The sequence below is a fragment of the Moschus berezovskii genome, chromosome 12 (assembly GCF_049115385.1).
Source record: "Moschus berezovskii isolate FMDL1 chromosome 12, NW_MosBer_1.0, whole genome shotgun sequence".
NCBI lineage: Eukaryota > Metazoa > Chordata > Mammalia > Artiodactyla > Moschidae > Moschus > Moschus berezovskii.
In genome coordinates this window covers 59226795-59251564 of record NC_142471.1, presented here as the reverse complement: position 1 = coordinate 59251564, position 24770 = coordinate 59226795, and the positions used below count along the sequence as shown (strand labels likewise).

General features: G+C 43.1%; 1 protein-coding gene across 1 annotated transcript; it reads left to right on the top strand.

Moving 5' to 3' along the window:
* The first annotated feature begins 4154 nt into the window (after nt 1-4154).
* FGFBP3 (fibroblast growth factor binding protein 3) lies at nt 4155-4934 on the top strand. Its single transcript, XM_055425971.2, has one exon. It carries the CDS (start codon nt 4155-4157, stop codon nt 4923-4925), a length of 771 nt encoding a protein of 256 aa, XP_055281946.2. The 3' UTR covers nt 4926-4934.
* The last annotated feature ends 19836 nt before the right edge of the window (nt 4935-24770 follow it).

Below are 24770 nucleotides of genomic sequence, written 5' to 3'. Positions count from 1 at the left end.
GATTACTTCACTCCTAGAAAAGTGGCTGTTATAAAACACACATGCAAACACACACAAGATAACCAACAACAACAAAAAAGGTAAATAACAAGTATTGGAAAGGATTTGGAGAAACTGGGACCCTTGTTCCCTGTTGGTTGGAATGTAAAATGGTGCAGCCACTATAGGAAACAGTGCAGAGTTTCCTAAAAAAGCTAAAAAAAATAAATAAATAATTAACATATGATCCAGGAATTCCACTTCTGGGTAGATGACCAAAAGAAGTGAAAGGAGAAACTCAAACAAATATTTGTACACACATATTCATAGCAGCATTATTCACAATAACCAAAAGGTGGAAGCAACCAAAGTGTCCATCAGCTGATGAATGCATAAGCACAATGTGGATTATACATACGATGGAATATTATTCAGCCTTAAAAAGGAAGGAAATTTTGACACATGCTACTTACATTGATGAAACCTGAAGAAGTTAGACTAAGTAAAATATGCCAGTCACAAAAGGACAAATGCCTCTGAGCCACAACTAGAGAAGCCCGCACACCACAACGCAGACCCAGCACAGCCAAAACAAAAACAAAACCCAACAAACTAAAGGACAAATACTGTATGATTCCACTTGCATGAAGTACCTAGAGTAGTCAATTCATGGAGACGGAAAGTAGAATGAAGGTTGCACGGGGAGGAGGAAGGGAGGAATGAAGAGTTAGCATTTAATGGGTACAGAATTTCAGTTTTGGAAGAAGAAAAAAATCCTGGAGCTGGATGGTGGTAATGGTTGCACAACAGTGTGAATATACCTAATGTCACTGAATTGTACACTTAAAATTGTTTAAATCGTTAAATTCTGTGTTTTGTGTATTTAATGATAATTTACAAGAAGTTACCCCTTTCTGACATGGTGGAGCACATCTATGTGCCCCTTCTACAGGAAAAGTGGTCTCAGATATCTATCTCCCTTAATAATTAGGACTTTTCAGTAACAAACTTTTCATTGTAATTAGTGAAAAATGTCACAAGATGTCACTCTTTAGCTGAAAAATTATTCCTATTTGGTTCAGTGGCCAGTAACTGTAAGTAATGCCAGAGCATCAGATAAAAGCCTTTTGCTTGTACAAATAAGGTTTTCTGGGAAAGAGAATCCATTTTAAATCTGTGAAATGGATTAATAAGCTACTCTACTTATAAAATCTATATTAATATTTATTAACTTCATTGGTACTAATTGTTTTTCAGTTTAAATTGAATTGGTGTAATCAAGACCTTGGAGAAGGAAATGGCGACCCACTCGTGTTCTTGCCTGGAGAATCCCAGGGACGGGGGAGCCTGGTGGGCTTCCGTCTATGGGGTCACACAGAGTCGGACATGACTGAAGTGACTTAGCAGTAGCAGCAATCAAGACCTAACTAACTTTGCAAGTGATAGTAGTGAAATGTAAAGCTGAATTGTAAAGATCTTTTATCTTTGTAAAGTCAGGTGGCTTCTGGCTTTAACACTAAATGATGTGTGACACTGGCGAAGTCCTTTAATTTCTCTCATTTCACCAGAGTGGTAGAAATGTCCTTTCTTAGGTCAACATACACTATTGGATGTTTATTTTGTGCAAAAACATATTTAAATACATTCTAATACTAAAATACTCTGATTTTTATAGTGGTAATCAAATTTGGAGAAGGGGACGACGGAGAATGAGATGGTTGGATGGCATCACCGACTCTGTGGACATGAGTTTGAGTGTACTCCGGGAGTTGGTGATGGACAGGGAGGCCTGGCGTGCTGTGATTCATGGGGTCACGGAGAGTCGGACACGACTGAGCGACTGAACTGAACTGAACTGAATCAAATTGTAATTGTTGAAATATAATACCAGTGGGAATTCAGTAACAGAAAATACTGTCCACAAGAAGACATTAGGAAGTATAATGAGACTTCTTGATCTCCCGAAGGAGTATTTTAGGAAAATATTTACTTGTATCAAACAATTATAGTCAGAGGTATAAACTCGTGAATTAAAAAATATCACATGTATTACTGAGAACCATTTTAAAAAGATAATGGAGTATCCTGAAATGTAGAAAAAAGTGCTTTGTTTAAATGTAAATATTTTTAAGATTCAAGAACATGTTAATTCTTAATATGTATACTGCGGCTGATTCATGTTGAGGTTTGACAGAAAACAACAAAATTCTATAAAGCAATTTTCCTTCAATTAAAAAATCAATAAATTAAAAAATAAAGATTGGAGAAAGAAAAAAAGACTATGTTAATTCTTAAAGATTAACCATTTGAATTGGTAATATTATACTATAATAACAATTTTTTAAACTTCTAATTTCTGTAAGAAGTTTGATTTATAACCTAAAAATAATCAAAAGATCAATGCTCACTCCTGGGTGAAATGCTGGACAATATAATAAGTCAATAAACTAGGATATTACATTTTTATCAGTAGTAACAGCTATTAGGATTAATATTATTAGGATGAGAAAAATTATTCGAAATGGGTGAAAATAAAGAACTCAGAATGATATAAAAATCAGAGTGTAAATAGTGCCCAGTTTAGGCTATTTACAGTTGTTTTTGCTTCATTTCATTTAACTGTTAAAACTCAGATCTTTCTGTTTTAACTTTCATTTCCAAATGATTAAATATGTAAAAGGAGAGGACATATAGTAGCTAAAGGGTACGGGGTTGCTTTTTGTGGTCATAAAAATGTTCCTAAATTAACTATAGTGATAGTTGCACATATCTATGAATATATTAAAAACCATTGAATTGTACACTTTAAATGGGTGAACTGTATAAAAGGGCTTCCCTGGTAGCTCAGACAGTAAAGAATCTGCCTGCAGTTTGGGAGACCTGAGTTCGATCTCTGAGTTGGGAAGATCTCCTGGAGGAGGGCATGGCAACCCTCTCTAGTATTCTTGCCTGGAGAATCCCCATGGATAGAGAAGCCTGGCAGGCTACAGTCCATGGGATTGCAAAAAGTCGGACACGACTGAGCGACTAAGCACAGCAAAATGGTAAATAAAGCTGTTACTAAAAGATGAAAGAAGCACTATTCAAACATTTTTTTTTCTATTACTGCAAATATAATTATGAATGCCTATTTTAAAAAGAGTATTGAGAACAACTGATTTGGAGGGAGGGATAAAAGGGAAGTATGGGATTAACAGATGCACACTACCGTCTATGAAATAGATATACAACAAGGGTTTACTGTAGATCACAGGGAACTATATTCAATCTCTTGTAATAAACTACAATGGAAAAGAGTTTTTACAAGGAATATTGCTATACATGTATAACTGAGTTACTATGCTGTACACCTGAAATTAACACAGTAGGGTAAATCAACGATAATTCAATTAAAGTAAATACAGTTCAAGTAAGAAAAAATATGTAAGAGGAAAGAAAAGAATGACGTTAAAATTCGCATGATTAAACCCTGGGATCAAAAAAAGATTTATGCTTCATGTTATATCATCACTTCCATCATACGTATGTGTGTGTGTGTGTGTGTGTGTGTGTGTGTGTGTGTGTGGCGCGGTGATGGGAAATCTCCCAGTGAAAGAGAAGTTTGGGAGGGGCGTAGTGCGGGAGGCCCCTTCTGTTCCATTGATAACACGTTCATTCACTGGGAGTCGGCTAAAACAGACTAATCCTTCACGCAGTAATTCGCACTACCTTAATAAGGCCCTGCCACCTCTCCCAGAATTCGGTAAGTTCAAAGTGCAGTAAAAGTGCATTTTTCCAAAGACTAATTTGAAACGATTTTGTATATAATTACTGGAGGGTGAAGAGAGCGGGTATAGGAATTGGGGGAGGTAGTAATTACCAGGCGTCGCTTTGCTATAGTATTTGCACTGGGGAGATAACTTCAATGCGCGAATAGTTTCAAAAAGATTGTTTAGACAGTAATTGGCTTTTTCTCAGGAAAACTTTTCAGAAGGGACTTTCGAAAGCTGCTACTGCCCCCTGGAAATCAGCGCCCAGGGAGCCTGGGGAGGCGGGATGGCAGATGCCTGTACTCCGTCAGTAGCCGTCTCTGCCTCTGTCCCTAGGACCAAAGGATGCTGCTCTCCTGGCCCCGCTACCGCTGAAGCGCCCAGGGGGTCCCTGGAGAGCCGACCTGAGCGCAGACACCACAAGCCATGAGCCCTCTGAGGTGGCGAGCGTCGCTCTCGCTTCTGCTGCTGGGCGGCTGCCTCCTCGCGGCCGCCGGGAGAAAGCAGGGGGCGGCCGGCGTCGCGGCTGAGCCGGCCTCGGGCTCCGCAGGCGGCTCCTCCGGCCGCTTTGTCAGCCCCGAGCGGCACACGTGCAGCTGGCAGCTCCTGCCGCCCGCCCCAGGGCCCGAAGCCCGCAGCGAGCTGGCGTTGCGCTGCCAAGGCCCGGACGGGGCGCGCCACCGGTGCGCCTACCGCGGAGAGCCCGGGCGCTGCGCTGTCTACGCCGCCCGCCGCTCGCACTACTGGAAGCAGGTGCTGGGCGGGCTGCGCAGGAAGCGGAGGCCCTGCCACGATCCCGCGCCGCTCAAGGCCCGCCTGTGCGCCGGCAAGAAGGGCCGAGGCGCGGAGCTGCGCCTTGTGCCCCAGGCATTCCCAGTCGTCAGCCCCAAGGCGGCGGCGGGCTTAACTCGGGATCCCAAGCCCCGGGCCAGGAGTCGGGGGCAGCCCGGAGAGCCCGCGCTCGGCCCCGCGGCAGGGGCCCCGCCTCCCCCGAGCGCGCCGCCCAAAGGGAAGCCCTCTGAGTTGAAGCCCAAAGAGGGCAAGAGGAAGGCGGCCTGGGACCCAGACGAGGAGCGACCACTGGGGACCGGGCCTGATCCCGACGGGCTGGACGAGAACGCGAAGCTCACGGACACCTACTGTGCTGAGAAGTGGCACTCTCTCTGCAACTTCTTTGTCAATTTCTGGAATGGCTGAGGATGCGGGCCTGGGGAAGCCTGGGGAAAAGGGGTGGGGCGCGGGGGACAGGGGTCTGTGCCCAGCCGGGGAGGGAAAACTAAGGGCATCCTAGGCCAGGAGATGCAGGAGAGTGGGGTAGTCCCTTCTAGAAGGGGCCTGGAGGGTAGAGTGGGGCTGGGGGTGGGGGGCTTGGGATGGGAGTGTAAAGGGTATGGGCAGTCCCTGAGACAGCAGAGAAGTTAAAAATTATTGAGTCGAGCCTGATTAAGAGCAGAAGAAACAGTGGAAACAGACGTAAGTAGGCATACCTTAAATGTGCAAAAACTGTAGACTGGGGAGAGAGATGGGTAGAGAGAGGCTGAAAAAAGGAAGTGGGAAAAAGTGACTAAAATGATGTGACTCCTGTGGGAAGCAGGATACGATGTACACTATTTAACACATTTATATTACAATTGATAACCTGAGCCAGACTGAATTTTCAGTGTCTTCTCATCTACTCAACTTACAAGATTACCAACTTTTTTTCTCTTTAGGAATTGGTATGAACTTGGGTGCTGTCTCCAGTCATAGATGATCCCTATGGGGATCAAAGCCAATGGGAGCTCAAAATTGACTCCAGTGAAAAGATTTTCCAGATGATTTACCTCTGAATTCTTTTAGAAGTATTGCTTTTAAACAGAGTAATGCCTGGTATTCTGAAACTTTCCCATTAACCTTCCAAATTCAGAAGTTAATGATAGAAGTTGGTTTTAAAAAAACAATTCTGTGTTTGATCGTGTTTTTAAAAACAGCTAAAATGTAAGCACACATCTCAGAATGGAAGTCATATCTCTGTTTCATGTAATTAATTGTTAACATATTCCATTTTAAATAAGATGTAATAATAGACTTTGCACACGTTAGGTGCTCAATAAAAACTGTATGGCTAGATTTAAAGAACTGGCAGGACAATGGAAATTTTGATTGCATTTGATCTAGTTCTGACTAAACCTTGAAGTTAAGTTCCTAAAAATATCTTGAATTGCTGGGGGAAGACAAGAAGTAAGAAATCTGCATAAGGGAAAAATCACAAACTGGCAAACCTGGGCCCTAGCATTCCTCTGTTGGCCCTGCATGTAGTTATAGCATTTTTCTGCTCTTCCTTCCTTCCTCCCAATTGGGACTTGTTGCCAGCATTGAAAATCAAATAATTTCATATAAAAAGCCAGATGTTTGAATTCTCGTGTAAAATTAGATCTAACAATATTTGACACACCTTTCTATAAGGCAACATGATGCTGAAGTTGGCTGCCCTCTTTAGATTAATTTTCCTTAAGATTTATTTATTTCATTACTTTTGGCTATGGTGGATCCTCATTGCTGCCCACAAGCTTTCTCTAGTTGTGTCTAGCAGGGGCTACTTTTCATTGTGGTTCAAGGGCTTCTTACTGAGTGGCTTCTCTTGTTGCAGAGCAGGGGCTCTAGGGTGCAGGAGTGTGGGCTTCAGTAGTTGCTCCAAGTGGGCTCAATAGTTTTGGCTCCCAGGCTCTAAAACAAGGGCTCAGTAGTTTTGGCGGAGAAGGCAATGGCAAGCCACTCCAGTACTATTGCCTAGAAAATCCCATGGATGGAGGAGCCTGGTAGGCTGCAGTCCGTGGGGTCGCTAAGGGTCGGACACGACTGAGCGACTTCACTTTCACTTTTCACTTTCATACATTGGAGAAGGAAATGGTAACCCACTCCAGTGTTCTTGCCTGGAGAATCCCAAGGACGGGGGAGCCTGGTGGGCTTCCGTCTATAGGGTCACACAGAGTCGGACACGACTGAAGTGACTTAGCAGTAGTTTTGGTGCCCGGGCTTAGCTGTTCTGCCACATGTGGGATCTTTCCAGACCAGTGATCAAACCCGGTGTCCCTTGCATTGCAAGGTGGATTCTTAACCACTGGACTACCAGGGAAGCCCCTAGATATATTTTCCTGAGTTTTCCCACTACTCCTACACATCTTATCAATCGACTTTATTCTCTTACAGGGCTCAACCTCTGAGACATTTGAGCCACCACCAGATAGAAGGGTTTTTGGCTGACCTGTTCTTCTCAACTCCTATCCTTTAAAACAATCATAAATGCAACAATCTGACAGATACTGAATATCTCCTGAACTTCTCCTTCCTTGAACAGCCCCTATAAAATGTAAGCTTTTACTTGTTCTGTACATTCTTCACACAATTGGCAAAACATTGAGATTGATGAGATGTTTTTCAATGACAACCATGTGAAAGGAGATGAGAATGTTTCTGCTTTTGGAGGCTTTTGGAACCACAGCTGCCCTCCCAGCTCCGTGGCTCTCTTAACAACTTCAAAGAGCAGTTCTCCTTACTTCCTGCCAGATGCTTATGGACTTCAGAGCTTTGATGAACTTACCCCAAGTTTGTCTCTCCTGTGACCTCTGACTCACCACATTCAAACTCTTCCCCATTTCAATTGTTAAAAACAGGCTCCAAAGCTCTCCTCTCCCTTTTGTAAAGCAAGACAGCTGCTTCAGCCATATTAAAATTATTCAACGGTCATTATATACAGAAAACAGAACTAAGATAATGTAAAGTGCCACTAATAATGACTAGCCAAGGCAAAATACTTTGGGCTTCCCTGGTGGCTCAGACGGTAAAGAATCTGCCTGCAATGCAGGAGACTTGGGTTCGATCTCTGGGTTAGGAAGATCCCCTGGAGAAGGAAATGGCAACCCACTCCAGTATTCTTGCCTGGAGAATCCCATAGACAGAGTAGCCTGGGGGGTTGCAAAGAGTTGAACACGATTAAGTGACAAACACACACACACACAAGGTAAAATATCTAAGAATAAACTCAATGAAAAAATATGCAAGAGCTACATGTAGAACACAGAAATACACTTGAGGGCAGAACAGAAAGACCTGAGTAAATTAAAACATATATGGATTATGATTATGACTATTATTAAAGAAGGCTTAATATTTAAAAATGTCAATTAATCTACATATTTAAACATGACACCAACAAAATGCCAAAAGGATTTTGTGGTATGAGAACTAGGTAGACTGATTCGAAAGTTCCAAAGGAAAACCAAAATGAATTTGGGGACTGAACGGGTGCAGGGTTGCATGTTTCAGAGAGGAAGAGAAAAAAGAATGCTTTCAGGGCACAACTTGAAATGGCTAAATACAGAATCTCCCAAAGGACTGTCAGCAGCACAGTGCAAAACAATGTAAATGACGTGAGGGCACTGTTTCTAGGTAACCACAGAGACTCTCCATAAAAGGTCAGAAGCTACCGACCAGCACTTCAGTTGCCAGTTGCTGCCTTTGAGCCAGGTGGTCATGTGATCGCGGCAGGGCTGAGGACCCTAAACCTTTGATCCGTATGTTCTTTTCTTCCCACGCATAATGATCACAATGAGGACGATTCTTCTCCACATGGAGACAGGGAGAGGGCCCTTACGCATTAAGATGTAGGTAAGGTCACACAGAGTTGGACACGACTGAAGTGACTTAGCAGCAGCAGCAGCAGAGGGGTTGGAGGGAAGAAGACTAGTGTGGGCTCCCCAGAAGGGTGAGAGGTCACAGTTTACATTTAATCAAGTGTCAGTACTCCTTGGGAGTGTCACAGGATGAAATATTTTCCAGCATTTGGAGACAGCTCTTTACCTTCTTTCTTTTCTCCCTTCTGATTATTGCTCAAGGCTTGGGAGGGCTCTCAATTATATTTAAAAAGGCAAAGCAAAAGAACACACAACACAACAGAACACACACACACACAGAGGATTGGAGTACTTTGAAAACTTATTGCTGGCAGTGTGCTCCAGAGGAGGAAGCTGGTTAGGACAGTCACATCTTTTATTCCTGAGCTCACACCAACAGTCTCCACCATGTGTGTAGGCAACCAGCTTCTTAGATGGCTTTGGATATTCCTGCAAAGCCCTGTTAAAATCCACAACATAAACCCTCAGTAAAATCTGGAGGGTGAAATCACTTTGAGTAACTGTGCATGGCTGGACCTACACCGTTATAAAAACTTTGAGTGAGTCACTGAGAATGAAGGAGGACCCCAGTGCAAGATGACAGCATGCTTGCCTGAAAGCAGGTTGGCTGGCTTAGGAAGGCTGGGGGCCGACAGAAGTTGGGAGAGCTGAAGTTATTTGCAGGAGGGATAATTAGCCTCATGGAACCAGCTGGTAGCATGGAAGAGGGCAGAGGCTGGAAGCCGCCAGCAGGGGCATTGGACTGCAGCCTCAAAATCTGGCTACTGTTTAATGGTAAATTTGTTCAAAATAGTAGAGGAGGCCTTCTCTTTTAATAGCCATGAAGTTTCATTTGCCACTTAAATAATAACTATAGTTTAATGTCAATGATCTTCTTGAATTTTGAAAATAACTTAGACATAACCATTTAAACATGCTGCTGCTGCTGCTAAGTCGCTTCAGTCGTGTCCAACTCGATACAACCCCATAGATGGCAGCCCACCAGGCTCCTCCATCCCTCGGATTCTCCAGGCAAGAATACTGGAGTGGGTTGCCATGTCCAGGACTGGTGTGTTATTTTGGTAATGAATGCTGGTTCACAAAATTCTGTATCAACATCATAAAAGTTTATCATTCTATTGTTTTATCTCAAAGTTTGCCATTAGATCCTAATTGAATTTCATAGTCTTTCCTGCTCCTTGTTAAATACTGAAAGTGAGAGCTCAGTTCTAAGAGCAAGAAGGGTTAATGAGTTTGTGAACTTGCGTTGGTGGCCTGTTCCTAAGTCTGAACCCTGCATGTTTTGGGGAACATGGTTGCCTGTTAACCTCCCAGGTGAACAGCTGGTGGGGATCAAAGGCACCCTGCACTGTGTGGTTTTGCTCAAACTGACTTCCCACTTAACCCCCAGGAAAAGGGCCCTGCTAGGTCCCCAAGGAGCGGTGGGCTGTGCTAAACCCAGAAGCACATCTGAAGGAAGGTCTGTCCCACTAGAGTTTCTTTGGAAATGTGCCAGGGGAGGCTACGGCGGGAAGGAATTGGTTCTCAGAGCTGTGAAAACAGGGATGGGAATGCGAGGATTATTTAGGCAGAGACATCACACCAAGTAGCATTTCCCTCTTTAGGTCCTCCTCCAACATTTGCAGAGTCTGGAGCAAGAGTTCCAGTGGAGGGAAGTCCACTTACTGTATGTGTGAATAGTAAATAATCATGACACAGGCTAGTAAATATAGTCTATCCTCCTGTCTCAACTATACCTTTGAACAACAAAAATTTAAATATATACATATGAAAACTATAATTTTTATATGAGTGAAAGTTGGTAAATATAAAAAAAAAATGAATTCACATATATGTGGGACTTTCCTGGTGGTCCGGTGGTTAAGACTCTGTGCTTCCACTGCAGGGACACAGGTTTGATTCCTGATTGGGGAACTAAGATTTCCACTTGCCGAACAGCAGGGCTAAAACAAAACAAAACAAAAAGGTACTTCCTTGGTGGTGCCGTGGTTAAGACTCTGTGCATCCCAATGCAAGGGGAGCAGGTTCAATCCGTGGTTGGGGAACTAAGATCCTACATGCTATGCCAAGAAAATATTTTTTAAAAAATTAAGTTTAAAAAATGTAATGCCAGGAACATCTTCATGCTGGAAAGATGTAACTGTCATTTTCAAGGATCCTTACCCGCCCCCCACAAAAGTGCCAGAGGTCTCCTCTTTTTCATCTAGCTTGCTGACTTCATGGATGCAATTTTCTTTATCAGGTAATAGTCCAAAATAGCATTTGAGGTTTTATGATTTAAAATGGATAATTCTTTTAAATTTTTAATTGCTTTGATTAGTCATTACTTCTCCACTTAGTTAAATAGCCATTAAATAATTTATATATATATATATATATATATATATTCACATTCTGTATGGTCTTAACCTACAGTTTAGGGTTTAAAAAAATAAACAGATCTCTCTGAAAATGTTCTATTTCCTTTTTTTCTTCAGTTTTTTTCCTGCTATGAGTTCAATTTGAATATTTTCTCTCACAATCTTGATAAGCAATTCATTTTCAGTGATCTAAGGGATTAAAAAATAAAGTGTAATATGGATAAACAAGGTCCTACCATAGAGCATACGGAACTATGGTCAAGATCCATAATGCACTGTTGGGCACAGTGTACAAATTTAAACTACAGAAATATGCCAGGGAGGTTGAAAATAATAACAATTATATAACATAATTACTGTAAAAAGAAAAAGCAAGCGTAAAACATGAAATTTACTGGATTTTGGATTTTTTTAAAATTTAGTTAAAAGGTATTTTGTGAACAATTGAGAAATTTTAAATATGGCCTCTATTTTAAGTGGCATTATTTAAGCAGAGTTAATCATCTTAGGTATAACAGTACTGTGGTTATGAAGAAAAACGTCCTTATGCCAATTCCTTCATGTGAATTATTTCAGGGCAAAATGTTAGATCTGAAATTGTAAGTAATTCAGGAGAAAGAAACCTCTATGCAGATATATGATAAAGCTAATGGCAAAATGCTAACAAATGGTGAATGCAGATGAAGGGTAGAGAAACGTTCATTTGTCTTGTTGTATTACATTTTCTGGAGAAGGCAATGGCACCCGACTCCAGTACTCTTGCCTGGAAAATCCCATGGACGGAGAAGCCTGGTAAGCAGTCCATGAGGTCCTAAGAGTTGGACACGGTTGAGCGACTTCACTTTCACTTTTCACTTTCAACTTTTCTAACCCTAACCCTAATCTAGCCCCATGATTATCTTAAAATGTTTTCTAAATTATTTGAATTGCAGTGAGAAAATGTGGTCCTGAGAAATAAAACTATCTATGGTGATTAAATGATGAGAGTGGGGAAAAAAAGAAGGCAACACTAAAAGAGCCACGAGTATATCTAGAGGAAAATAAATTTGGCAAACCAAAGTACCGCGCATGGTCCATGGGAGCAAGGGATGCTCCGCACCCCTGGTGACGTATTGTGTGTGTCCGGCGATGCTCCGCGCCTGGGAGTGCTCCACCGCGGGCGCGCACAGGGTTAACTGCAGGCCGAGGGGCCCGTGCATCCTATGCCCGCCCACATTCCGCTACTGAATGGAGGCGATGGTCTGATTCCGGTGGGGTGATGTCGCCGCTCCGCATCCAACCTTCCCACTGGTCAGGCCCCCAGCCCCTCCCGGGGCCGACCCTGCGCTCCGCAGTCACGTTATCTTCACCACCATTCACGCGGCCCGATGTGGGTTACAAAGCGGGACATTAACAAGTCTGAGGACGTCGCAGAATCTAGAAATGCTGGGCTAGAGACCGGGAAACAATTACCAGGGTTCTGAAGGCCCCCGTCGTCGACCAGCCTAGTAATCTAACCCCTTCCGTGATGTGACAGGGGGTCCTGTCTTTGCAGATCTGTTCCTTTGTCTGAACTTGGGAAAGAAAGCGTGTTACAATTTGAGAAATGTGTGTGTGTGTGCGCGCGCCCTTTCATTAAGTTCCTATGAACCAAACAAAAGAGACCTTTCTCGATTTGCCCTTGTCTAACTTTATAAAGCACATCTCATAAAATAAAAACTTAAAAAAAAATAACAGAACCGGTTTTTAACTCTAGAGAGACCTAAATGAAAAGAATATATTATGTTCATATATGGTGCTCCACCAAATCTAATAATTATTCTTCTTGTAATAACCGTATTTTTGATACCTTCAGCTGGTTATATTTTGTAAAATATTTTATAGAATATATAAAACATAAAATAACGCGAATGCTTCATTTTTATCACCTATCCAACAACCATGAAAACTACAGAAAGTGTGATTAAGTGGGCAATACAAAGTGACATTTATTATCACTAGAGAAAGTAAACTGGCATGTACAGAATGAGTAAAAGGAAATGTGCAAATAGAAAATTCACTCCTTCAACTAGTACTTACAGAACTCACAATGCCCCCGGCTCTGGCGATTCAAGTGTGTAGGACACCCCTGCCCTTCAGGATATGTCTTGCGCTTCAGAATCTCCCAGTTTTCCTGAGGAAGAGCACTGAGTGAGGGGGCCAGAATTATGAAAGAGTTAAGTACCAGGTGCTGCAGGAGCCCATGGGAGGGACATACAGCTGGGTCAGGCTCATGGATGTGTGTGGAGGTGACAGAAAGGGGGAATCAGTTAAGGTTTCCTGGAGGAAGAAATACTGAGCTGAAATCTGAAGAATGAAGTTGGGCCTGTGGTTCCCTAACTTTGTGGACATTAGACTTACTTGGGGAGTGACTTCCCTGGTGGTCCAGAGGCTGACTTCAGGCTCCCAACGCAGGGGGCCAGGTTCCATGCCTAGTCAGGAAATGAGAGTTCACAAGCTGCAGACAGTATCTCACATGCCTCAGCTAAGACCCAGAGCAGCCCCCGATCCCCCCACCCCAGGGAAAAAAAAAGTCATCTGGGGAGCTTCAAAAAATCCCTGTTGCCAAGGTCACACTCCTATTAAATTAGAATGTCTAGGGGTGAGAACCTGGCATCAGTGTTCTTAACAAGTATTTTAAAACCCAGGTAACCCCAACGTACAGCAAAGTTGTGGGAATTACTAAGGCAAATGGAGGGAAGCTGACATTTTTCAGTTTCCTGAAGGAAAACATTTGCCCAGCAGGCATGTAGTAGTTGTTAGTCATTGTTCTTGCTTCCAGCTTCTCCTCGGTACCGCCTGCCTCTAGTACACATTTTAGGAAATGTTTATTGAAGTTGGAGAAAAAGCCAATCAAAATCTGGATATATAAGAAAACCAAGCACTCCAAAAGAATGCCAGCTGTCACTCCTTAGGGTCTGAAACTTACAATGGTAGGTCCTCCCCTAAAGACAAGGCAAAATGCAACATTCTGATAATTGGCGGGGGGATGTGTAATTGTCACTTCATAGGCAATGGCAACCCACTCCAGTATTCTTGCCTGGAAAATACCATGGATGGAGGAGCCTGGCAGGCTGCAGTCCATGGTGTCACAAAGAATCAGACACGACTGAGTGACATCACTTCAGGCAACTGTTGGGCTTCCCTTGTGGCTCAGAATCCACGTGCAATGCAGGAGACCTAGGTTTGATCCCTGGGTCAGGAAGATCTCCCGGAGAACGACATTGCAACCCACTCCTGTATTCTTGCCTGGAGAATTCCATGGACAGAGGAGCCTGGTGGCCTACAATCGATGGGGTTGCAAAGAGTCAGACACGACTGAGCAACTAACACTTTGACTTCAGACAAGTTACAGGATTATTGTTTCTATCTTGAAAATGGCTGTCCCCTCTTTACTAAAAAAAAGCACCACGTCTGCTGTTATGGGTACATTAATCATGAACTGTCAAGAAAAACCTGAGGAGGAGGCCACTGGAAAGAATATTCCACCAAGTGAGTGGAGGTAAACCATGCAGAGCAGAAGCTAGGGCTCTTCCCCCCAGGGGCCACTTTCTCTGCCCGCTGCTCTAAGAGCAGGATTTGCCCATCAAGCTCTCCTAGCTAAGCATTCTCTGAGATGCTATTCTACCTGGGCATGAAATAGCCTCTTGGAATTTACCTCTTGTTATATAAATGACTTGGAAACAAACAGAGATCAAACCAGTCAATTCTAAAGGAAATCAGTCCTGAATATTCATTGGAAGGACTGATGCTGAAACTGAAACGCCAATATTTTGGCCACCTGATGCGAAGAACTGACTCACCGGAAAAGACCCTGAGGCTGGGAGACTGAAGGTGGGAGAAGAAGGGGATGACAGAGGATGAGGTGGTTGGATGGCATCCCTGACTTGATGGACATGAGTTTGACTAAACTCTGGGAGTTGGTGACAAACAGGGAAGGCTGGTGTGCTACAGTCCATGGAGTTGAAAACAGTCAGACATGACTGAGCGACTGAACTGACTGACTGATGTAAATGGCAGTTTCATGCCTGCATGCTGTGCCCATGTGCTCAGTCGCGTGGGACTCTTTGCGACTCCACTGTACTATAACCTGCCAGGCTACTCTGTACATGGGATTTCCCAGACAAGAATACTGGAGTGGGTAGCCATTCCCTTCTCCAGGGGATCTTTCCGACCCAGGGACCAAACCCAGATCTCTTGCATTAGCAGGTGGATTCTTTACTACTGAGCCACCTGGGGAGCCCAGGGCACTTTAAAAGGGAGGGGGAAAGAAAGCCTCTTGTAATGCAGACTGAGGCAGGCGATGTTTTCAGTAGAGCAGTTACCACAGAATATGAACTTTTTTTTTTTCAAGGGGCTGGGTGCTATTCTGACTTCTAGGGGACTTTCTGAAACCTGAGGGAACAAGCGTGTCACACTACTCACGGAGAGGCCTAGGGAATGAACCGTACAGAGCTCTATCTTATAAACCTTTAGGAACCTTTGTATCTCTGCAGGAAAGTAAAATGTAAGGTATTTATTTATTCCATTCCCCCACCCCTCCCCGCTCCAAGCAGTGGTTGCAACTGTGACCCCCATGGGATTAACAATCCCTGTGACCTAGATTCAAGTCACAAAGGTGCTCCTCAATCAGAGCTGGGAATGGTCTGGAGAGACAGCATTCTTCTCATTAGTTGTCCCATACGTGATGCAATAAGGAAACCAAGCCTCTGAAACCAACCAATCAGCATAAATCCGTGCCAACTGGAAGCTGACCTGAAATGAAGCCAGTTCCAGGCAACGCCCATGGACAGGGAAGGAGAAGGAATGGAGGAAAATAAATGTGGATTTTGCAGCAGGCTTCCCAAGGGTAGCTGGGAGCTGTTGCTAAGCCCCGAAGATCAGTCAGTCAGGCTCTTCCCAAGATCTTTTTTCTCTTGAGCAGTGAGGGAACGCCTCCTCCCGTTTATATGCAGTCTATAATCTACAAAGTGTTTTCATTGACATGACCTCATCTGAGCCTCACAGCCACCCTGTGAGGTTGGCAGGGCATGTGTGATCTTCCGCCCCCCTCTCCCTTGCCGCCCGCAATTAACCTTAGTGAGAAACTAAGGTTTAGGGCGAGTGCCCTATAGGGTACAGCTGCCCCTGAACCTGACTTACAGTGCTCTTTCTACTCACTGTATTTCTTCAGTACCATTAGTATTGGGTATCAGGCTCACCATCAGTAGCTCTTTTTAAACCACCCTCAGACCTCATGAAAAATATGGGTTTTTAGACCTCACTTGGATCTTCCCAAAGTCACCATCTGGGGCAGCACTGGGAAGACTATTTTTAACCTGCAGATTGCCCCAGTGATTCTGCTAAGAATCACTTTCGGTAGCTTGTCACTTAGACAAGACCCAGGAGGGTTTCACTTTGGTTCGCAGTTCCCGTGAGCTCTTGGGTCTAGTGTTTCCTTAGCCTTGCACCACAAATTAAACAGTTCGTGTTTTAAAATGAATGAACCTATAAAAATTACTCCTTGGCTTCCCCCTTCTTTATCCCAGCGTGGCTATTATGGTTTTGGTTCCGGGCAAGAACAACTCTTTTAAAGAAGGCAACCCTTGGGCCTCCCTTCATCCTTTCAAACAGTGATTTGCAGAAAACCCAAGGCAGCATCTCTTTCCTATAGCATCCTAGTCTTCAGAACTGTCCCATGCTATTTATCTCCCTTTCTCCTACCTACCGCCCTTACTCAATTCTCATCCATCTTCCCTGGGCCTTCCCCTGACTGCTGGAGCCACCAGAGCTCTGATTTACAGCACAATTTCGTGCTTGGAATTATAGGAAAGCATAAGCACAGCTCTATACATGGGTGTCTCAACAGCTCCCTCGGCTTGGCCAGCTTCTTTCTCAATTGCAAACTCTTAACTGGCCCCATACCCCACTTCCCTCATACAGATGACATCCCAAGTTCTTCAAGGGATAAATAATTGCTTTTCACACTGAATCAGTCTTCTCGAACTAAAGGTTAGCTGAGCCTGCCCCTCTGCTGCTGCTGCTAAGTTGCTTCAGTCGTGTCCGACACTGTGCGACCCCATAGACAGCAGCCCACCAAGCTCCCTGTCCCTGGGATTCTCCAGGCAAGAACACTGGAGTAGGTTGCCATTTCCTTCTCCAATGCATGCAAGTGAAAAGTGAAAGTGAAGTCGTTCAGTTGTGTCTGACTCTTCGCAACACCATGGACTGCAGCCTACCAGCTCCTTCGCCCATGGGATTTTCCAGGCAACAGTACTGGAGTGGGGTGCCACTGCCTTCTCCAAAGCCTGCCACTAATCCTTGTTAAAAGACCCAGATACCCTGGTCACCTATCATGTGCTATCTTCACCTGCTTCCTCCAGGTACCTCCAAACTTGGCTCAAACTGTCCGTCGAGTCAAAGCTATGGTTTTTCCGTAGTCATGTGTGGATGTGAGAGTTGGACCATAAAGAAAGTTGAACGCTGAAGAACTGATGCTTTTGAACTGTGGTGTTGGAGAAGACTCTTGAGAGTCCCTTGGACTTCAAGATAAACGATCCTAAAGGAATCAGTGAATCCTAAAGGAAATCAGTCCTGAATATTCGTTGGAGGGACTGACTCTGAAACTGAAACTCCCAACACTTTGGCCACCTGATGTGAAGAACTGACATTGGAAAAGACCCTGATGCTGAGTAAGACTGAAGGCAGGAGGAGGGGACAGCAGAGGATGAGACGGTTGGATAGCACCACGGACTTGATGGACATGAATCTGAGCAAGCTCCAGGAGATGGTGATGGACAGGGAAGCCTGGTGTGCTGCAGTCCCTGGAGTCACAAAGAGTCAGACACTACTGAGCGACTGAATTGTACTGGGTCTCAGAACCTTCAGCATCCCCCCAAAAATCCACTCAGGCCTTGAATCAATGAATTCCCAGGGATATCACTGCACTTACCTCAAACATATGTCCATGGCATTGGGCAGGATGCTGGAAGACAGTCATGAATAACACTGACATGGTTCCTGTGTATATGGAGTTGGTAGCCAATTTGGAAAGGCAGTTGAACAAGGGATCAAACAATGTGGCTGTCAACTCTGGATGCACATTAGATCAGGGCTTATCCATGACATGGGATGAAATATCTTGGTGGCAGTCCTGGGGAATCAAGAAGTATTCTCCAAGCTTCTTAATTCACAGGTTATTCTCATAGCATTTCTTGCCTCCCATCCATTCCTTAGAGGGCTCGTGTGGAATTTCAACTACACAGACAACCTTCTACCATCCACTCCTTGTCTCTGACTGGGGCCTGAATGGGTATGCGGTGCTGCGATGATGACTGTAGTCAGTGGGTCTCACAGTGCATAGTATCACTCCCCACACACTCTCACCAGTGGGCAGCTCTGAAGACTTCAGAAGGCAAATAAACTGTGAATGAGGATTTTCCTTTAAACTTTATTTGGGGGAGTGGGGGCTACTGCTTTTATTATCTGTATTGGGGTCTAATCAGGTCAAAAGAAAAAAATAACACATGGGAACTAGCGTCAGAACAATGAAATACTTACAGCTGACAAGTATCTTAACTCCCTTTCCTCATCTATAAAATGGGATCATTATAGACAAAACCTCAAGGTCTGCTATGAAAATTAATGGTTATTTTGGTAAAAAGCCTGTTATGTAACACCACACAATAAGTGGCATTTATTATTTCTTTTACTCTCTGAAAAGACTGGAAAATGCTGTTTTATGATTCACAGATCTACAAATAAATCTCCAGAGAGGTTGTACCAATGCACACTCCCACCTGCAGTCCACAAGAATACCTATTTTTAGCTCCTCCACCACAGAGCATCATTCTTAAAAACAAAAGTTGACAATTTGATAGATAAAACTGGTATAAAGTTATTTTAACTTTCATTCATTTTAATTCTTTCATTTTATTAATTCTAGTGAACTTTTTTCTGTCATATTTCTATTTTGTATCTATTTTTTACATATAAAATTAAAAATTTTAAACGTAATCATGTCTTTTGATTTACAACTTTTGCTTTTATGCTTGAGATTATACATTCACCTTTATCACCTTTTAGTTCCAAAAGGTATTTTTTAGATCCACATGGAATGTATTTTAGACTATGATGTAAAATATCTTAATTTTTCCTAATTTCTTCTACTAGGAAGATATAATTCATTCTATATAATTCTATATAATTCATTCTTTCCCTTTCCCTATCTATTGGAAATACCATTTTCACTCTTTCGATAACTTTAACCATCTCTTCTTATAATAATAGCACATATTTTAATTATCATAGCCTTGTAGTATATTTTAGTATCAGGTAATGAGTTTGAGTGAACTCCGGGAGGTGGTGATGGACAGGGAGGCCTGGTGTGCTGTGATTCATGGGGTTGCAGAGTCGGACACGACTGAGGGACTGAACTGAACTGAATGTGAATTCACGGGGGAAAATCTTCATACTGCATCTTGTGTGTCACACACTTGTTTGTGCACATTGTCGCCTCAAGTAAAACATACTGCTTTGGGTAACGCAATCTGAATTGAGACTGAGATACTTTATATGACGAAACAGGATGCAGTCATTAAAAAGCTTTTCCAAGAGGAGTTAAACTTTGGCTATAATGTTAAAAGATTCAGGTTAAATAATATGATCTGACTTTGCTAAAACCAACAAATTACCTGTCTATATGCACAGAAAACAGATTGTAAATAAATACACTAAAATGTTGGTGGCAAGCTGTTTATAAGTAATAGGATGACAGATAATTTTTAGCTGTATCTTAGCTGTATCTTTCAGCCTTTCCCAAATTTTCTACAGTGAATGTGCTTTACTGTTACAAGCTAAACAATTAGTAATTAAAATTACTGTAATATTTTAAGGCGCACCCCCAGTGCTGGTCAGGAAGGTTGGAGTCGTCAATCCCCCACCCCCAGACGATACTGGCTCTTTCTCTCCAGAGGGAGTCATGGATGGGTATCCAGCCCTGAAAGAGCTCAACCTCTTGATCAGAGAGATGCTGACATTACAACACATTAAATGCCAAATAATAGCATCTAGAATCTCCCAGTGAGCCTTTGTATTGCCTGCTGGGAGAGGGCTGTGGGTGTCACCTCCTACTCCCCTCTCTGAACCCCACCCATAAAGATGATGCACTGCATCAGGGAGGTATGCAAATCCTGGCATATCTCTGACTTTCTAATCCTATCAGGAATGCTTAGGGTGTTAATTTGACCATGTTTCACAGCTCATAAATCTACTTGGGGGCAAAGCTGAGCTGCCAGATGCCATCAAGCAAAACGCCTTCTGAGGTTGGCAGTTGGGAGTAAAACAGCCCAGACCGTGCCTCAATAAAGTCCAATAAAGAGCTTTGTATGTGGGGGACTGGAAAGTACTGTCTCACGTTTTGATACAAAGGAATGAAACTGTGGGAAATGTGCACTTCTGATTATCTGGACTGGTGGTCTCCCCTATGCCCCGCCTGCCCACTGAGCCATGATCGTCATTCATTCACTATTCTTTGCACACAGATGGATCTATCTTGTTCCCAAACAACTGCTTACAGAGACTCCTGTCAGATTAGTTTATTCAATCCCTGTCAGTAAACACAAACTAATTTCGCTACCAGGGAATCTGCTAGCCTTTTTATATTTAAATCTACTAAACTTCAGGCAGGTCATTTCTGTCTAGATTCATTCTCCATTTAGTGGTCAGAACAGAAACATTCTCCTCTTTCTGGGACAGAACACTGCCCCAGAAGAGTCTCCCCTATTTTTTCTTAACAAAGGTAGGGAAGAACCTAACAAATCAGTTTCAACCTCCAGATTACAGCTTCCTCCGGAATTCAGCTGTTCCTCCAACTGGTCAGTTCACAATTGGGCTGATTTGAAATTCTAAGTAAAAACATCCTTTCCAGTATCTGTTTCAAGAGGGGAGGCAATAAGGCAGGCAGGCAGAATTTCAACTTCCTTCTAGGTCCAAGCCTCTTTGAAGGTATGCTGGTGCAGTTTTCTGCCTTCAAGGTCATAAAGCTCCTCTGACAGATTCTGCACATCAACTAGGGTGAGGAGGAGAGCTGGCTCCAGGAGAGGCACACAACAGTTAATGCCCCTGAAACTTATAAAGTACCAGCAAAAACCTACCCACTCTGCATCTCCACATGGTAGAGGCAACCAGTGATATTTCCAGAACCTGGATTGAGAAACTCCTCTCTCCCCTGGGCTGATTTACTGGCTGCTAAGAGCACAGCATCTTTGGAGGGTTGCAGAAAACAGGTGAAAGGAAATCGGAAAAAACTTACCAGCCGTGGTTTTGGGCAAGTTTAGCTCTGGAGCTCCAGTTCCCTTCATGTGGGATTATCTGGTTTATGATGCAGACATTTAATACATGGTGACTGTGGTTACTGATAGAACTGATGGTGAGTTGATAACTGTGATTTTTGGTATTATGGGTGGTAAATTAAAAAAATGATAACAATGATTATTGGTGTTGTCAGTAATGGATTTGATAAATAACTTATTGTTGCCGCTGGTAATGCCACTACTAGCCATTTCTTCATAAAATGGTGGTGCTAAGCCACTTCAGTCTGACTGTGCGGCCCTATAGACTAGCATGCCAGGCTCCTCTGTCCACGGGATTCTCCAGGCAAAAGTACTGGACTGGGTTGCCATTTCTTTCTACAGGAAACTCACTCTAGTATTCTTTTTTTAAAATAAAGTCTTTACTGAATTTGTTACTTTTTTTTTTTTTTTAATGTTTGGTTCTTTGGCCCCAAGGCATGTGGGATCTTAGCTCCCCCATCAGGGGATCAAAACCTCAACCGCTGCACTGAAGGCAAAACCTTAACCACTGAACCGCCAGGGATGTCCCTACTCCAGTATTCTTGCCTGGAGAATTCCATGGACAGAGGAGCCTGGCAGCCTACAGTCCACAAGGTCACACAGAGTCAGACATGACTGAGCAACTAACGCACACAATACAGACTTAAAAGAACGAGTGAAGATCATATAAGTGAATTCACTCACTTAACAACTGTTTATTGAGCGCATCTATGTGCCAGGGACTGTTTGAGGCACTGGTGCTACATCGATGGACTCCACCCTTGTGAGGCTTACCTTTCAGTGTGGGGAGACCAGGAATAAATGTTAATTACATCATCAAGAATGTCTTATGTTAATACGGAAAACTAGAGCAGGGTAAGAAGGATGTGGAGTGAGTTGGGGGAGACGGGGGAGTATGCAATGGCATTCCAAATAAGGTGGTTCTGGAGAAACTTCCTGAGAAGGTGACATCTGAACAACCAGGAAATAGGGGAGATGAATCATGGAGAACGCTGGGGAAGAGCATTTGAACAGCCCCTGCCAAGGATCTGAGGGTGGGGACACTCATGTTAAGAAGGCTGGAGTGGCCAGGAATAGAGTGGGAAACAGCACCACAGGGGTGCAGCAGCAGGTCGCAAAGGGTCAAGCTGGGCATTTTAAGGACTTCAGCTTTTTACTCTATGTGAAATGGGGAGGCACTGCAGTTTTGTGACATAGCTGATTTAAGCTTCGGATCACTGTGGCTCCTGAACTGGTTAAGACTAAGAGATGTGGGGGTGGGGTTAGGGAGAGGTTGCTAGCGGACAAGAGTGAAAAGCAGGAAGTTGAAGTAGGCAGTGAGGGGAAGAGAACGTCCGACTTACAACTGGAAGAATGGAGAGAACTTTGATTATGAAGACTGATGACAGAGCAGGTTTGAGGAATTTTTTAGTTAATTTTTATTGGAGTATAGTTGCTTTACAATGTTGTGTTAGTTTCTGCTGTACAGCAAAGTGAATCAGTTACACGTACTCACATAGCCCCTCTTCCTTGGCTTTCCTTTCCATTTAGGTCACTAGAGAACACTGAGTTCCCTGTGCCATACAGTAGCTTCTCATTAGTTGTCTATTTTATACATAGTAGTGTATATATGTCAATCCCAATCCCCCAATTCATCCCACGTCTTCGGGGGATTTCCTAGTTCTGTTTTGGTTACACTTTTGCAGACTTCTACATCTTTAAAAAGAAAACACTTAGATATTATTTAACTCAAATCTCATCTTTAAACAAAAATTTTAAATGAGAGCACAAAGTACAAAATTCTAAAATATAAGATGGAAACTTCACTCTCATTCTACCCCTAAATTTCCTGCCACCCAGATCTCTTCCTCAGCAAAAATATGCTTTTGTGTTAATATTTCTTCTCTATATTTTACATCAATAACTTACTATCCACATAGTTCTGAACCTTTTCTCTTTTCCACACCATAATCTATCTTGATCAGTACATGTAGGACTGGCTCATTCTCTTCATGATTCCAGACATTATAGTATATGGATGCACTGTAATTTAACCAGTCCCCTACTGATGGAAAGATGTGCTATTTGTAACTTTGTCTTTCCAAATAATGCCGTAATGTATTTCCTTATCACAGATCCTGTTACTCAAAGGGTATAGCCATTTAAAATTTGGACAAGTATTGCTGTTTTCCTTCTAGATGTTGTTTCTCAGTGAAGCAAGAGACATATTCTCCTCCACCAGTGGAACTCTACTAGTTGCTATCAGCACCCTTCTGTACCCACTGGTAACTAACTAGCTGCTGGCCCCAATCCCAACTGATTTTTCTCACAGGCTCTAGTTCCTCCACAACTTCCTCAAATCCAGCAACTAAAGGACTAACACCAGGTAGAAGCAGCAGTTTTCAGTCTGTTGACTGGCCAGTGCCTCAGTGTGAAATATTTTGAATATTCCTCTCTACTAGTAGGAGAGGTGAAAATTGGTATCATAGTACAGAGTTAAGTTGCATCTCTCTTCTGTAAATGCTGTTTTAATTTTCGGTATACTGCTCCTTTTCTCGGAGAAGGCAATGGCAAGCCACTCCAGTACTCTTGCCTAGAAAATCCCATGGATGGAGGAGCCTGGTAGGCTGCAGTCCGTGGGGTCGCTAAGGGTCGGACACGACTGAGCGACTTCACTTTCACTTTCACACATTGGAGAAGGAAATGGCAACCCACTCCAGTGTTTTTGCCTGGAGAATCCCAGGGACAGGGGAGCCTGGTGGGCTTCCGTCTATGGGGTCAGAGTCGGACACGACTGAAGTGACTTAGCAGCAGCAGCAGCAGCTCATTTTCTATTAGGCTGTTGGTGTTGATTCCTGATTTTGAAACATTTACTGTAAATAAGAAGATTCCTTGTATACTGTAAACATTTCTTACAGTCTGCCATTTATCTTTTGTTTGCAGACAAAACTTCTGTGAAGTTGGACTTAATCTCTCCAGAACTTCTGGATTTTGTTATAACTGAAAGGCATTACTATACCAACACTGTCCTATCTATGTTTTTCTTCTTGTAATTTTGTAGTTTCATTTTTCTATCATTATAAACAATTCAACTGAAGTATCTTGATGTAAGAAACAAGGGTCCATGCCGGGAACCTGCATGTGAGATCCTACCCATGACAAGGTCACCAGGGGAAGACCTGACAAGCAAGGCAGATCAGGACTTCAGGGATTTAAAAAAGCTGCCTCGGCGCTCACCTTAAAGATGATATCTGTCTTTCTGATGCTTATCTTTCTGACTGCTCCTTCTGACACAGGCAGAAGGCCTTCCCCGATCTCTTTCCAAAGAGAATCAGCTTGTTTATGCCCTTGGCACTAATGCACACGACTGCTCATACCACCTTAATCATAAATAGCATGAAGAACCTGATCACACCAAAAGCCCTAATAAACGCTGAGCCCTTCGGGGGGTGAAGAAGCCCTATTAGAGAACATAAAAAATATTATTCTAGAAGTTGTTACTGAATCAACGTTTGCTAGCTGTGTTTTTGCTCTTGATGTAGAAATTGTTACCATTGTTAGAATTTAGAATAATAAGAGTTTAGCCCTAGTGTAGAAACCATAAGACAATCGTAAATATTTAACCAGGAATGCGAGACAGAGGCTGCCTCACCAGAGCCAGTCTGTGTGTAGTAACTAAAA

Excerpts from the sequence above, each read along its gene's own strand:
- FGFBP3 (XM_055425971.2), top strand. The coding sequence starts at position 4,155 with ATGAGCCCTCTGAGGTGGCGAGCGTCGCTCTCGCTTCTGCTGCTGGGC.